The sequence below is a fragment of the Pan troglodytes genome, chromosome X, assembly GCF_028858775.2.
Source record: "Pan troglodytes isolate AG18354 chromosome X, NHGRI_mPanTro3-v2.0_pri, whole genome shotgun sequence".
NCBI classification, from domain to species: Eukaryota; Metazoa; Chordata; class Mammalia; order Primates; family Hominidae; genus Pan; species Pan troglodytes.
In genome coordinates this window covers 41,102,380-41,116,466 of record NC_072421.2, presented here as the reverse complement: position 1 = coordinate 41,116,466, position 14,087 = coordinate 41,102,380, and the positions used below count along the sequence as shown (strand labels likewise).

Genomic DNA, 14,087 nt, shown 5'->3' with positions numbered 1-14,087 from the left:
TTTATTGAATTCCTCTGTCTGCTAAGACATAGCAGCTCTGCAATTTGAGCAGTGGGGCTTTACCATTTGTTATCTAGGAATCTGTTTCCGTGGAAGGTAGATAGAGCTAGCAAATAGTGTCATATAACCCATGTGTCATTAGTGCTCACTTTAGATACTACAGAATTGAACTAGAATAGTTCCTCTTCCTGGCTATCTTAACACCATTTCCACAAAAACGTTTTCAGGAGAGAGAGAGCTAGTCTTAAAATGGAAATCAGTAGGAAAATGCAATACTTCCAGTTGCATTTGGTTTTGAATTGCTTTGCCTTGAATATAGGTTTTTTTTTTCTTTTTACTCTTCTTGGCACCTGTAGATAAGTTGATAATGTTAACATTTGCATTCTATTCTCTTAGTTGTATTTTTCATGGTTTGTGAAATTTTAAAAATATCTTGTTCTCGGCATTTTTACAAGAGAAATTTCAGTCTCCTTTCTTCTTGAACTCAAGAGAATGCGTAAGAGTCCTACCTACGAAGGAAGTACTTTATATTTTTTAGCTTCATTTTATAATAATTCTTAAAGTCTTTAATCTTGGCTTTTGTTTTCTTTATTTTAAAATGTAAAGGAAAATATACATAAATGGGTATGTTAAAGATGACTGTTGGTCCAGTAAGTGCTGTCCATTATTGGGGTAGGGTATAGAAGTGAAGAAGTGAAGAAGAAAAAAGTAAATAATAAATGTCTCAACATGATTTTATTAAAATCCTATATAGACCTAATGAGTATGGAATTGGACTCATGCATTTATTCTTTAGAAACTCTTGTAACAAGCTTTTAGTTCTGGATATATTAATATTGAATATGAATATGAGTTGATACTTCAAAGCTTTAAAATTGGCACACTTTCCTTTTCTTTGCCAAAAATACATTCTGTTCTTGTTCTACTTTATCCCCTTGAAAATTTGTTAAGCAGGCCTCCTTGATGCATCTCTGCAATCATAGTATCAAATGGATCATAGTAAATTTCTTCGATTGCTATGATTCGTGGACCTGTTGCCTTGTGCAAATTCAAGAGCCTTGATCCTATAACCCAAATTAGGATTGGGACACAAGTTTTGAGAGAGCAGCATGCTCATGGTGCCTAGTTTTGAACGCTTCAGCAAACTTCCCACCTTCTCGTTGAACTCATGTCACAGTCATGTGCAGTAGTAAAGGTCCTCTGGCCACACCCACGAGGGTTTTTCATTTCCTCCATTTTGTTTCTTTGCCTCCTGTAGCTTATGCTGATAATGCACAGGCACAGCTCTTTTTTTGCAAGTTGTGCAGCCCAGCTTGTCCTTCATACACGTGTGCAATCTTTATAAAAACCTCTTCACTTTCCTTTTAGGCACACTCATGCTGCTTTTGCTAGCACTGTCAGTGATCTCCCTGGTTTTGCACTGCAGGGCCATAGTGGGGTTAATGATGTTTGTAAAAGCCCTCACAACAAAGCTGACACACATCTGCCAGACCTTAAAAGACCATAGCCTGGCTCCTCAATTTGTTTAGTACTGAGAAGTACAGGAGAAAAGTTGGTTAGGAGCAGCTGTGTAAATCAAACATTTTTGAATTGGTAAAAATTTTCAGATAGGTTAATCCATTGTCCAGAAAATACCTTCCTCGGTTCTTAATTTTTGGGTACTATAATAGTATTTTGCAGTATTTTAAGTTTGTAACAATTTTGTCAGATTTCCTTTTGGGGAACCTGGTTTCGGGTTGTTGCTTTTTTCCCCTCACATGATCATGCTGGGAAGATAAAAGTTACAGTTTATTTTTATTCATTCTGTTCCATTCATAACCTTAAAAGCAAGTAACTATTTTACGAATTCCTTGAGGTAGAGCTCATTGTATCTGCATCACAGATTAAAGTGATATACAATGCACTTTCAGGGTTCCGCTGTCCCTAAGAGCATAAATGGGAAAAGAGGCTTACACTGATGTTAGTTCTCACTTGAACACATGCTGGCTTCTGTGCTTTCCTTTTCTAACTAGATAGATTTTGTGAAAAACCTGTTTTATTTGAAAGGAAGATAATGTACTGCATTTATATTTTCAAACTTGAGATTTAAAAAATCTGTCTGAATTGGCTGCTTTATAACTCCTACGGAGAGGGCTATGTCGTGAGGGGTAAGGGCAGGCAAGTCCTCAGTATACCTGTCACGTTGAAGAACAGATAGGTAGTTTATGCAATTTCTGTAATAACTACCCAAAATACAGTTGCACAAAATCTTTCTGGCAGTGATAAAAAGTATGTAGTGTGAAAGATTAACTTTTGAAAAACTTCAAAAGCTGTATATTGAAGAGGAGCTGTGATAGAAGTTTTAATTAGCACATGCAATCTATTTTTTGCTCTCTTAAGTTGTTTATTCCAGGTCAGTGGTTCTCAACCCCAGGGCAGTTTTGCCCTGCAGGGGACTTCTGGCAATGTCTGCAGATGTTTTTGATCATTAACTGAGAAGAGGGAGTAGGAAGTGCTACTGGCACCCAGTAGGTAGAGGCCTGGGCTGCACAAGACAGCCCCCTCACCCCACAACAAAGGATTTTCCAGCCCCAAATGCCAATCCTGCCAAGACTGAGAAACTTTGTTATATTCTGAATTAAGGGGTCTGAACCAAGATTCTCTAATTCCAATTATATTTGTTGTTTTTTTGCCTCAATATAGATATTTATTATACCAAATCTGAGAATTAACCACCTTCTATATGAGTTAAAGGTTATATATAATTAAGTAATCTCATTATTTCATCTCACTGAAATAACTCATGAATAGCTAAAATATATTACCTCATCATGTTTTATGACCAATGAGATAGTTTGTAAAACTGTAGAAGGAAAATGGATAGGTAGGTATTTTAAGACACCAAGCTACTACATTCCTCTTGTATATGTGATGTATGTGTGACAATATGTATGTTAAATGAGTTAACACATGTAAAGCTCTATGAAAATAAGAGTTACCTCTACAGAGGAGGAGGTGGCAAAGTGGGGATAATGAACCTGGAATTTTATCATGGTTATTCAGTCAGTGACCAAGATTTGGTTTTACTGTAAGGGAGAATTAACATACATGGGGCCAGGCTTGGTGGTGTGCACCTGTAATTCTAGCTACTCGGGAGGCTGAGGTGGGAGGATCGCTCAGGAGTTCAAGGCTAGCCTGAGCAACACAGCAAGACTCCATCTCTTAAAAAACAAAACATATGAATACTTGCTGTGTCAGCCACCATAAGCACTTTCATTTTCTTCGTCAATGACACATAAAGTAATTCTTCATCTCTATTTTGTAGTTGGGAAATTCAGAGACATTAAATGTGGCTGAGTCAGAGTTAGAATGTGGGTCTCTGACTCCAAGGCCCTTATTCTTTGTACTATATCATTCTGTCTTCAAAGAGTGGTTTTATAAGGATTTGGTCCCCTTAGCTTTTCCTTGAGGATGTTCTAGATAGATTTTGTAGAAAACCAGTATTCTTGATTTTCATTCTGTAGAATTGTAGTCTTTTTTAAAGAACAAAATTATGAATAAAGACAAACATCACTGTTAAAATGAGAGTTCTAATCCATATTGATGTGAATGGAAATGGATTAAATACTATTAATTGCTGTGAATTGCTTCCTCCTTTTGCAGAAGGTATCTAGAAGTGGAGTTTGAACTGAAGCTCTAATGTCATACCTTGTCTGTCATTGTGTACATTGTGCTTTGTCTGTGTAAAGTATACTTCATATGCTGTCTTTTATCACCAGAATTCCTCCCTGTAAGGGTATAACTGAGGAAACCCAAAAGGCTCTGGACCGCTCTCTTCTTGATTGCACTTTCCGATTACAAGGTAGAAATAACCGCACTTGGGTAGCAGAGTTAGTGTTTGCAAATTGTCCACTTAATGGCACTTCTACTAGGGAGCAAGGTGAGATGTTTCACACATTTTGTCTTTGCATATTTCTGGATTTTTTTGGTATCGATTACTATTAATATTCTCTTTTAATCCTGTAGGACCATCCCGGCACGTTTACCTGACATATGAAAATCTGTTGTCTGAGCCTGTTGGTGGTAGAAAGGTGGTTGAAATGTTTCTTAATGACTGGAATAGCATTGCACGATTATATGAGTGTGTGTTGGAATTTGCACGCTCTCTACCAGGTACGTGTGGAGATAATCTCTTTTTTAAATAAATTTTAAAAAAAAAGCCCTCACCCTTTTTTTAACTGAAGTGAAACATGCACAGTGTTCCAAGCAAAAAAATCAAAGTATATCTAATAAAACTTAAGTATTCCTTTCACTTCAGACTTCAATTTCCTTCCCCTAAAGACAACCACTGTTAAGTTTCTTTAGTTTGCAAAAATTTTACACACAGGTATACCATATCATAATAATAGTGCTTATTTACTGTGTGCCATACAATATTATAAACAGTTTGCTTGTGTTAACAAATGAGTTTTCACAATCTTCACAATCACAATCATGAGGGTAGGTATTATTCCTCATTTTACAGAAGAAAACAAGTTGCAGAGACTAAGAACTTTGCATAAAGTCCCATAGCTAGTGAGTGGCAGAGTTGGAATTGGAACCCTCTAACCACTATGCTAGACTGCTTCAGTATATCTCACCTACCCTTGCGCCCTTTTGTAGAAACGGAAGCGTATTATCTGTTTGTGCTGTTGCTTTTTTTTAAAAAACTAAATTACTTAACTAGAGACCTGTCTGGGCATATAATATTGCCAAAATGCCCTGTTATTCAAATTTATATTTTAAAATTTTACATGTATAATATTAATCTCCTTTTTGTTTCCTTCTGTTTAGACATACCTGCTCATCTAAATATTTTCTCAGAAGTTCGTGTTTATAATTACCGAAAACTTATCTTGTGTTATGGAACCACCAAGGGAAGCTCAGTAAGTCTGATTAAAATGCTGAAGTTCCTGTCTTATGAATCTTAAAAATCAAGAATTAAAAAAACATGAAAATTACCTTAATATAAGTAAGAGCTCAAGTAAAAGTTAGGGATAAAATGGTAAATTTTAAATGCTTTGTGGCTATAAATATAGTATACTATAATGCTTAACTCTTTAAAATTGAAAACAAAAATAATACCCTGTGATGGGGTATATAATCTTGAAGCAATTTGGACAAGGTAATGTACTGATGGTGTTTGTATTTTTTTCTTCACTGATTACAAATTTGCTTGGCAATGTGATTATTGTAAGGAAAATTATGTATGAGTGGTTATAACAATATGATATGTTTTTGCTTTTGGTCACATGAATGTTAACATTGTTTCATCTTAACTTAATCTTGAAATATTTCCTGTAATCTATAGTTCTTTATTTTTTTTCCCACCTCATATGTAAAGTCCTAGAAATGTAGTATAAAAATGCAGCCAGCTGGTTTCTCTCTAGACTTCTACGTCAAGTAATGTCAGGTTACTTGAGCTTTTTAAAATCTGTTAACCAAGTGTATCTGTGTCCAGAGTGGCGCCCTTCCCCTTTATGACAGTGCTCCTTAGTTGATGGTACCAAAAGTGTGACTCTTCTTCAGTTCAAGAGAAAAACGAAAAGAAACACTAATGATAATTTTCAAATAAAGTTTAATAAAGTTGTTTTAGCGCCTTTCTGTTTTATTTAGTAAAAGAGGACTAACACATGGTCAGGGAATGTACTGTTCAATATTAACAGCACATCTGGAGTTCGAATCCAGTCTTATTTTATTGCTTGTTTTCCAAAAAAAAAATCTATTTAGATTTTTGGTGTTTTGCCTTACTTTTAACATTTTTTTTTCTCCTACTTGAATCTGTTACTTTCTCAGTTTCTGAAACATGTAATCTTTTTTATTTAGATTAGTATCCAATGGAATTCGATCCATCAAAAATTCCACATTTCTTTGGGAACTGTTGGCCCAAACTCAGGTTGCAGTAACTGTCACAATACCATTCTCCATCAGCTTCAAGAAATGTTCAACAAAACACCAAATGTGGTTCAGTTATTACAGGTAATTAAGTTTATTTTCTGTCTAAAAATAAGACTTAGTATGCCAGCTGTGCTGGTTCACACCTGTAATCCCAACCCTTTGGGAGGCTGAGGTGGAAGGATTGCTTGTGCTCAGGAGTTCAAGACCAGCTTGGGCAGTGTGGCAAAACCCTGTCTCTACAAAAATACAAAAATTAGTCAGGTGTGGCGATGCACACCTGTAGTCCCAGCTACTTGGGAGGCTGAAGTGGGAGGATCACCTGAGCCTGGGGAGGTCAAGGCTGCAGTGAGCGGTGATTGTGCCACTGTACTCCAGCCTGGGTGTCGGAATGAGACCCTGTCTCAAAAAACAAACAAACAAAAAACAGCATTTAGTGTCTCAGGCAAAACTCTTCAAAAGATCATGGGGACTTGTCTTTAATGACTAAGGCTGATAATTTTGTCTTTTATATCTTGAACACTTCTTTGAGAATTTTCTTTGATTCAATGTGGACCCAGTGATCTAGTTTGCATTCTCTTCAAGGGGAAGTTTTATGGAATGTGCCAGAAGGACGTTGTTTCATTTTTGACAGTTATACACTGAAAATTCTGAGGTTTTAACATTTGTACAGAAACTGGCTGCTCTCACTGTGTTTGTTCCTTATAGGTACTGTTTGATACTCAGGCTCCATTAAATGCCATCAACAAACTCCCCACTGTGCCGATGTTGGGCTTGACCCAGAGAACCAACACTGCCTACCAGTGCTTCTCCATTCTGCCACAGTCGTCCACCCACATCAGACTGGCCTTCAGGAACATGTATTGCATTGATATATACTGCCGGAGTCGAGGTGTTGTGGCAATACGGGATGGTGCCTATAGTCTTTTTGATAACAGCAAACTAGTTGAAGGTTTCTATCCTGCACCAGGACTAAAGGTAACAGACTTTAGTGTTATAACATGAGTAAACATAAAAATTATCTCTAAAATAGTTTCTTTGAGGGGGAAATAATGGGGAAAAGCAACAAATTCCTGTTTAAATTTAGTAAGTAGCAGTGTTAACTCATCATCTGTATAACGTCATTCTGAAGGCGCTAGAAGTTCTGATAAAGTGCTGTGCTTATGTGTATGAGATGATTAAAAGTATTTTTCTTTATATTCTTACCTTCTGATCAGTAGGGTGAAGATACTAAAAACAATTTGTGTTTGGTCTTTGGAACTTTAAAAGTAGTTTTTATCATTGATTTTTGAAAAGGTTTGGTCATCAATTCTACTGTGATGCTTATTTATTTATGAGACAGAGTCTCACTCTGTCACCCAGGCTGGAGTGCAGCGGCACAATCTTGGCTCACTGCAACTTCAGCCATGTGGGTTCAAGTGCCTCTCCTGCCTCAGCCTCCCCAGTAGCTGAGATTATAGGCATGCACCACCACACCTGGCTAATTTTTGTATTTTTAGTGATGGGGTTTCACTATGTTGGCCTGGCTGGTCTTGAACTCCTGACCTCAGGTGATCCACCTGCCTCAGCCTCCCAAAGTGCTGGGATTACAGGCGTGATGTAATCTGTGCCTGGCCTGATGCATTTAAAAAAATGTAAGGTCCTGGGACCCTCCCAAAGTGCTAGGATCACAGTAACCTGTGCCTGGCCTGATGCTTTTTAAAAATGTAAGGTCCTGGACCACAACTGCCAGAGTGGTTAACTGATGTGATAGCTCAGTTGTATGTGTTTTTAGTCTAGAGTCAAATAAATCTAAAAGGCTTGATTTGAAAAATAGTCTCCTGCAGCCCACTCTTGTCATTTTCTTGCTCCCCAGATGCCTTGTTTTCAATTCTTATATAGCTGATTCTCTTGGTATTTATATCTTTATCTCTAAGTAGAATGTCTACATTGCTATTTGTTTACTTTTTGGTTGAGGGCATTATCTGATTCTCACAATGGAAGATGAGTATTCTTTTTTCTATTTTTTTTTTTTTTTTCTGTTTTTCTTTTCTTTTTTTGGAGACAGGGTCTCGTTCTGTCCTCCTGGCTGGAGTGCAGTGGCATGATCATGGCTCACTGCAGCCTCAACCACCAGGGCTAAATCCATCCTCCCACCTCAGCGTCCCCAGTAGTTGGGACCACACCTGGATAATTTTTGTATTTTTTGTAGAGATGGGGTTTCATCTTGTTGCCCAGGCTTTAATTCTTATTAAATTCTTTTTTATGTGTGCTTTCCCCCTTCCAGGCTGCTCTCAGTGCATAAACACATTTGTCTTTCCTCCTATCTTTGTAACATGGTTAGGTAGCAATTTCGATTAGATTATTTTTCAGCATTTGTGCTGTTATGAATATGTAAGCGCTGCTGCAACCAAGCTTACTATGATTATTTTTCCTGTCTTGCTCAACATTTTATTTTATTGGGAATTATTAATTGGGTCTTTTTTGGTTTCGCTTTCTCTGTAGTACCTATCACTAATTAACCTTAAACTCTCTCCTAGTTATGTAACTCCTTTTAGTATGTTCAAACATATCAAGATAACTTATTGATTTCATCGTGAAGAAATCTCTTCAATAGGCCTCTGACCTGCTCCAATTTGGACTGATAGCAGTCTGGGCCTTCTACACAGTGTTCACTTAAGAATCTGCAAAAGGATGAAAGGGGAGATTCCTTCATTTCTCTTTTATGTTGCACATTGCATGCCTTGTGTGGTGGGCGCCTTGTTTTTTTTCTTGGTTTACTTCATTGTTTTGATTACTGGGAGAAGGTACATGGGGGGTGGGGAATTAATTTGAAATCACATATGCCTGAAAGCATCTTTAGTTTACCCTCATCTAACTGAAGTGGCTAGATAAAGAACTCTAGGTTGCAATCATTTTCTGTAAAAAGTTTGAAGGTACTACTTCATTGTCTCCTGGCTTCCATTGTGACTATTGAGATGTGTAATGAGTTCACACTGTTGAACATTATGTGACTTGAGTGGGCTCTTTCTGTCTGAAAACTTAATATCCTTTTGCTTTGGGAAATTTCCTTGCACTGTTTCTTGGTTCATCTCCGTTGTTTTCTCTGTTAGCTCGTTCGGGTACTCCTAATGTTCTGATGCTAGGCATTGTGGACTTGTCCTCCAATTTTCTTATTTCTTTTGTTTTTTTGTCTCTTGTTTCTGGGAGATACCTCACTTTTTTCCTCTAATCCCTCTTTTTTATTTCTACCAATATTTTATTTTGGCCATTCTTTAAAAAATTTTTTCAAAAGATCTTTTTTTGTTTCTAAATGTTTATTTTAAACATTCTATTATATGGCAACATTACTTTTTCTTTTTATCCTACATAATCTCTATTTTATTCACCTTGCTTTTGTGTGTGGGGGGGTGTGGTATTGATTTCTTTTCTATTAGTGTCTTTCCTCAAATGTTAAGCGATTCTTAACTCTCTGCTCTTATTTAAAGGTAGACTTATTGACTGTGGTCTTCATTGCAGGATGATCTCCTTGGGCCATTTCTTTGGGAAACTCCCGATATCAGTAGCTTTAGGTCTTTTTGTTGGGCTGGTGTGAGTACCAAGACAGGAGTATCCAAATCTTCTGCATAGATGGTATGCATCTTGCTTTCAATATTGGGAAAGTCAAATGAAAAAACGAGTATTCTCAAATTTATGTAGACTTTGATCCCCATTTTTTATATAGTAGTCCTTCTCTGAGTTGGTCTTTGGCATCCCTCAAGTCAGAGATCCTCCTCCATGGTGGAAGAGATAACCGAGCTCAGTGAGAATAGCAGAGGATCTGGGAGGGTCTAAGTGTCTCTTAGACTTTCACTTAGTCCTTCTGTTATTAGTCCCACTTTTATCCCCACTTCCAAAGGTACCCATATTAGTCTGTTTTCACATTGCTGTAAAGATACTACCCAAGACTGGGTAATTTATAAAGGAAAGAGGTTTAATTGACTCACAGTTCCACAAGCTTAACAGAAAGAACGGCTAGGAGGCCTCAGGAAATTTACAATCGTGGTGGAAGGTAAAGGGGAAGCAAGCAAGCCTTACATGGCTGCAGGGGAGAAGCGTGAGAGCAGGGGAAACTGCTACTTATAAAACCATCAGATCTGGTGAGAACTCACTATCACAACAGCATGGGGGGAACTGTCCCCATAATCCAATCAATCGGTCCCTCTCTCAACTCGGGGATCACAATTTGATTACAATTCAAGATGAGATTCGGGTGGGGACACAGAGCCAAACCATATCAGTGCCTGATACTGCCAGTTCCAAAGTATCTCAGGGATCTGGATGGAAATAGCTTGCTTCTTGGCTTTTCCCACAGCTTACTTAGGATACAACTTTCTCACATTGGATGGTTCTAGTTGCTACTCAGCCATCTGCTTTGCAGCCTCCCGGATGTATTGCTGTTTCTTCTCTTCTCCTATTCTTTTTGTCTTTGTTACTTATTGCTTCAAAAAATTCTTTCCAGTAGTTTAGTGGGGAAAGAATGCAATGTGTGTTGTGAGCCCATCATCTTTAATTAAAAGTAGACTGTAGACTTCTTTTTTGAGACAGGGTCTCGCTCTGTCGCCCAGGCTAGAGCGCAGTGGTGGGATCACGGCTCACTGCAGCCTCAACTTCCCGGGCTCAAGCAGTCCTCCCATCTCAGCCTCCCTAGTAGCTGGATCCACAGGTGTGCACCACCATGCCTGGCTGATTTTTCTATTTTTTGTAGAGATGAGGTTTTGCCATTATTGCCCAGGTTGGTCTCGCAAGGGATCCTCCCATCTTGGCCTCCCGAAGTGCTGCGATTATAGGCATGAGCCACCATGCTCAGCCCACTATGGGCTATTAATAGTTCTCTAGTGATTCTGATAAGCTTATGATTCAAATATATGTATATTCGAATACTGGGGATGTGAGGAGTGTTAAAGAGAATCTGTGCTTGAAACACAAACTCTGATAGCTTTGCTCAGTTTTGACAATATGTAAAACAAGGCTGTCCCACTCTTAATGGTTCAAGATTAAATTATATAATATAAAAAAGGAAAAAATTGGATCGTTTCTTACTCAGTTTTCCTTTCATATTTTCTAGTTTAAAAAGTGAGAGATGGCTCACTAGCTGGGAAATTTTCCAAGTCATTGAAGTTATGGCCAATATGCTTTTCATTTTTTACCCCCATTTCTGGATTAGAAGTTAATAAGAAAATATTATGATCTGATGGTAAGAGGTGCCAGGATGTACTTCTTTCTTCAACTTTTTGCTCACACAATATTTCTTAGTCAATATGACTTTTTTTAGATGCTGTTTTTGTTAACTGTTTTCCTCAGTTTCCCGCTTCAAAATTAACAATATTTCTTCTAGGTTGTCCAGTAACGATCTTCAAGGATCAACATACTGTGTTTCTGTTTAAATATTCTAAATAATTTAAAATATTTTACTAATAATGTTAGGTAAGATAATCTAAATTTTACCTGTTTATATCCGTAGACGTTCCTGAATATGTTTGTTGACAGCAATCAGGATGCTCGAAGAAGGTCTGTAAACGAGGACGATAATCCCCCTTCTCCTATAGGAGGAGATATGATGGATTCTTTAATATCGCAGCTCCAGCCACCACCCCAGCAACAGGTAATATCTAGCCAGAATTCCAAGTGGTATCACATTTCTGTAACTTCACAGGTTCTATAGGTGTCAAGACTTCATTGAAAGACAAGGAGGTCCTTGGTGGGCCTGAGATGCCCAGGAAATACTTATGAAATAAAGAGTTACAGAAAGAGGTGAGGAGACTTCCAGTGACAAGAAATGAATAGTGTTGGAAACAGCATTAATCTCAGGTCATTCACACACTTAAAATGATGTTATGATTCCAGGGATGGAAATACCATCCGCAGGATCTGAGATCTTTGAGAGAGTTTCCTTACCTTGTCTTGAAGGACAGATGCTATTAAAGTAGAGCACAGTAGACTAAATGTCTAGCGATGTTCAGTAGGGACTCCTACAGAGAACAGGTGGACAAATTTTCAGGGTTCTGTCCTCAAGACCATTTGGATAAGCCACATTATAGAACCATAAGAGCTTTCAGTTCTGTCCTGTCACCTTCACATGTCTGAGAGTTGAACAGGCCCCTAGGCTAGCCATTGTTCTCTCACTGACCCTCCTGAAATAGAAGGTGAACAGTGATTGTCTAGCCCTTCAACAGTCCTGTGTGACTCCCTAGTCTGGAAAATCCTCAATGGGGCTGTAGACTCTGGGCCGGAGTCTTCAGGGGCTTCATTTTTAGTTGTATATGAGCACACAGCCTGTAGGCAAGGCTCTTTGGCACATCCTTTAGTTTTGGTTTACGAAATAGCTCACTGCTTCTCACCCAGAAGCTTTCATGAATAGCATTGCTTGAAACCAGCATTGTGCAGAGAATCCTCTTAGCTTATTTTATTGCTTAGCTTCTGGTCTGGCTACTTACTGACTACAACTTTCCAGTGCTTAAATCTTTGAAAAAGTACTAGATTCTTACTAGAAGGAGGGTTTTGTGGAAGCTGTATTGTTCCTGGCAGCTATTTAGGGTTACTTGCCTTCTCACTGTTTCCCTTCTTGGCCTTCATGTAGAACAGGGAAGCTCAGTAAAGGCCTATGCGAATGTCTCTGTGTAGCCGAGGTGCGGGGCTCTTGTGACAGACATTGACTCAGATGAGATACTAGCCCTTTGAAGATGCTGGGCCACCATGGGAGAGAAGTACCTTGGCCCAGCGGATATCAGAGCAGCTTTTTTCTTGTGGAAGCCACTTTCTTGCATTTTCAATCTTTCCTGTACCTGATATGGAGCAGGGGACGAGCCACATCCTTTGGGGGAAAGAAGTAACTGAGATGGGCTGGCTGATGACCATGGCCGTAGCAGGGCCAATGTTATAGGGGGAATGGAGGGAGAATGTGGTCCGTTATTCTCTCCCTCTCCCAAAATAAGTTGTTCATTGGCCCCTCTATAATGATTTTTTTTTTTTTTTGAGATGGAGTTTCACTCTTGTTGCCCAGGCTGGAGTGCAATGGCGTGATCTCAGCTCACCACAGCCTCCGCCTCCCAGGTTCAAGTGATTCTTCTGCCTCAGCCTCCTGAGTAGCTGGGACTACAGGCGTGCATCACCATGCCTGGCTAATTTTGTATTTTTACTAGAGAGGGGGTTTCTCCATGTTGGTCAGGCTGGTCTCGAACTCCCGACCTCAGGTAATCTGCCCGCCTTGGCCTCCCAAAGTGCTTTTGTTACTGAAAAAAATCATAATTTGACACAGTGAGAGCCTGCAGCGCTAGTTTATTAGATATTCTGATTTGGCTAAGAGCAATATACACCCAGTAACATTTCATACTGAACATGAGATTTCTAAGTAGGAAAATAGTTGCAGGCTAAGGCAGAAGGATTAGAAGTGGGTAGATTGGCCAAAGGTTAGGATATTCTAGAAAAGTTAGAATGATTTGTCACTTTGGGAAAACTTGAGGAATTTTCTGCCTTTTCTTGCTCTCTATTCAACCTGTAGGTAGAGCTTTTCTGTTTGTTTTTAAGTTAAAAAGTTTGACACTTAATACCAAGTCAGAATCCTTTTAAAAGAATATTCATCTGCCATGGTTAAATGTCTTTAGTTGGTGGCTTTGGCTTTATGTACCTCCTAAAGATTGAGCCTTTTATTGAGCAGTTTCAGTTTTCAGTTTTTTTCTGTTTATCAGATATCTGTGCTATGCTTCTATTTGTAAACTATTTGTCTCCCTGATAAGACAGTTGTGAGAAAAAAATGTTCATAAAGGGATTCATGTACATTTTACTTGATGTTAGCAGGTAGCTTTTCTTCTTTTATATAAAATGCAGTTTTAGTGCATAAGCTAGTCCATGAGAAAGGAAAGGAAGAAAATATAAAAGCTTATGAATATCATAGTTTTAATTAACAAGTTAGTGTGGCTTACATCTCCAAACATAAAGGTACATTCTACATTATTGGATAAAACAGTATGGGCAAATATATGATTTTGTAGCTTATGAGTTAGCCTGAATTCTATAATTTCTTTAAGATAGCTTAGAAAGAATCAATAAAAAAAAAAGTAGACAATCTGGTTTTAAAAGTAGGTAAAAGATTCAAGTCATTTCACATAATAGGATGTCCAAGTGGCCAATAAGCACCGAAAAGGTATTCAAACATT

The 14,087-nt window shown here is 38.3% G+C and overlaps 1 protein-coding gene across 11 annotated transcripts in view; it reads left to right on the top strand.

Annotated features, from left to right (window-relative positions):
* MED14 (mediator complex subunit 14) overlaps positions 1-14,087 on the top strand; it is an 86,362-nt gene that overhangs the window by 49,320 nt on the left and 22,955 nt on the right. For all 11 annotated transcript variants that reach the window (XM_054676746.1, XM_054676745.1, XM_054676744.1 and 8 more), the window contains 6 exons: positions 3,759-3,919; positions 4,006-4,152; positions 4,813-4,904; positions 5,845-5,997; positions 6,622-6,891; positions 11,396-11,536. In XM_054676746.1, coding sequence (XP_054532721.1) covers positions 3,759-3,919; positions 4,006-4,152; positions 4,813-4,904; positions 5,845-5,997; positions 6,622-6,891; positions 11,396-11,536 — 964 coding nt within the window. The remainder of the gene's footprint in view (positions 1-3,758; positions 3,920-4,005; positions 4,153-4,812; positions 4,905-5,844; positions 5,998-6,621; positions 6,892-11,395; positions 11,537-14,087) is intronic.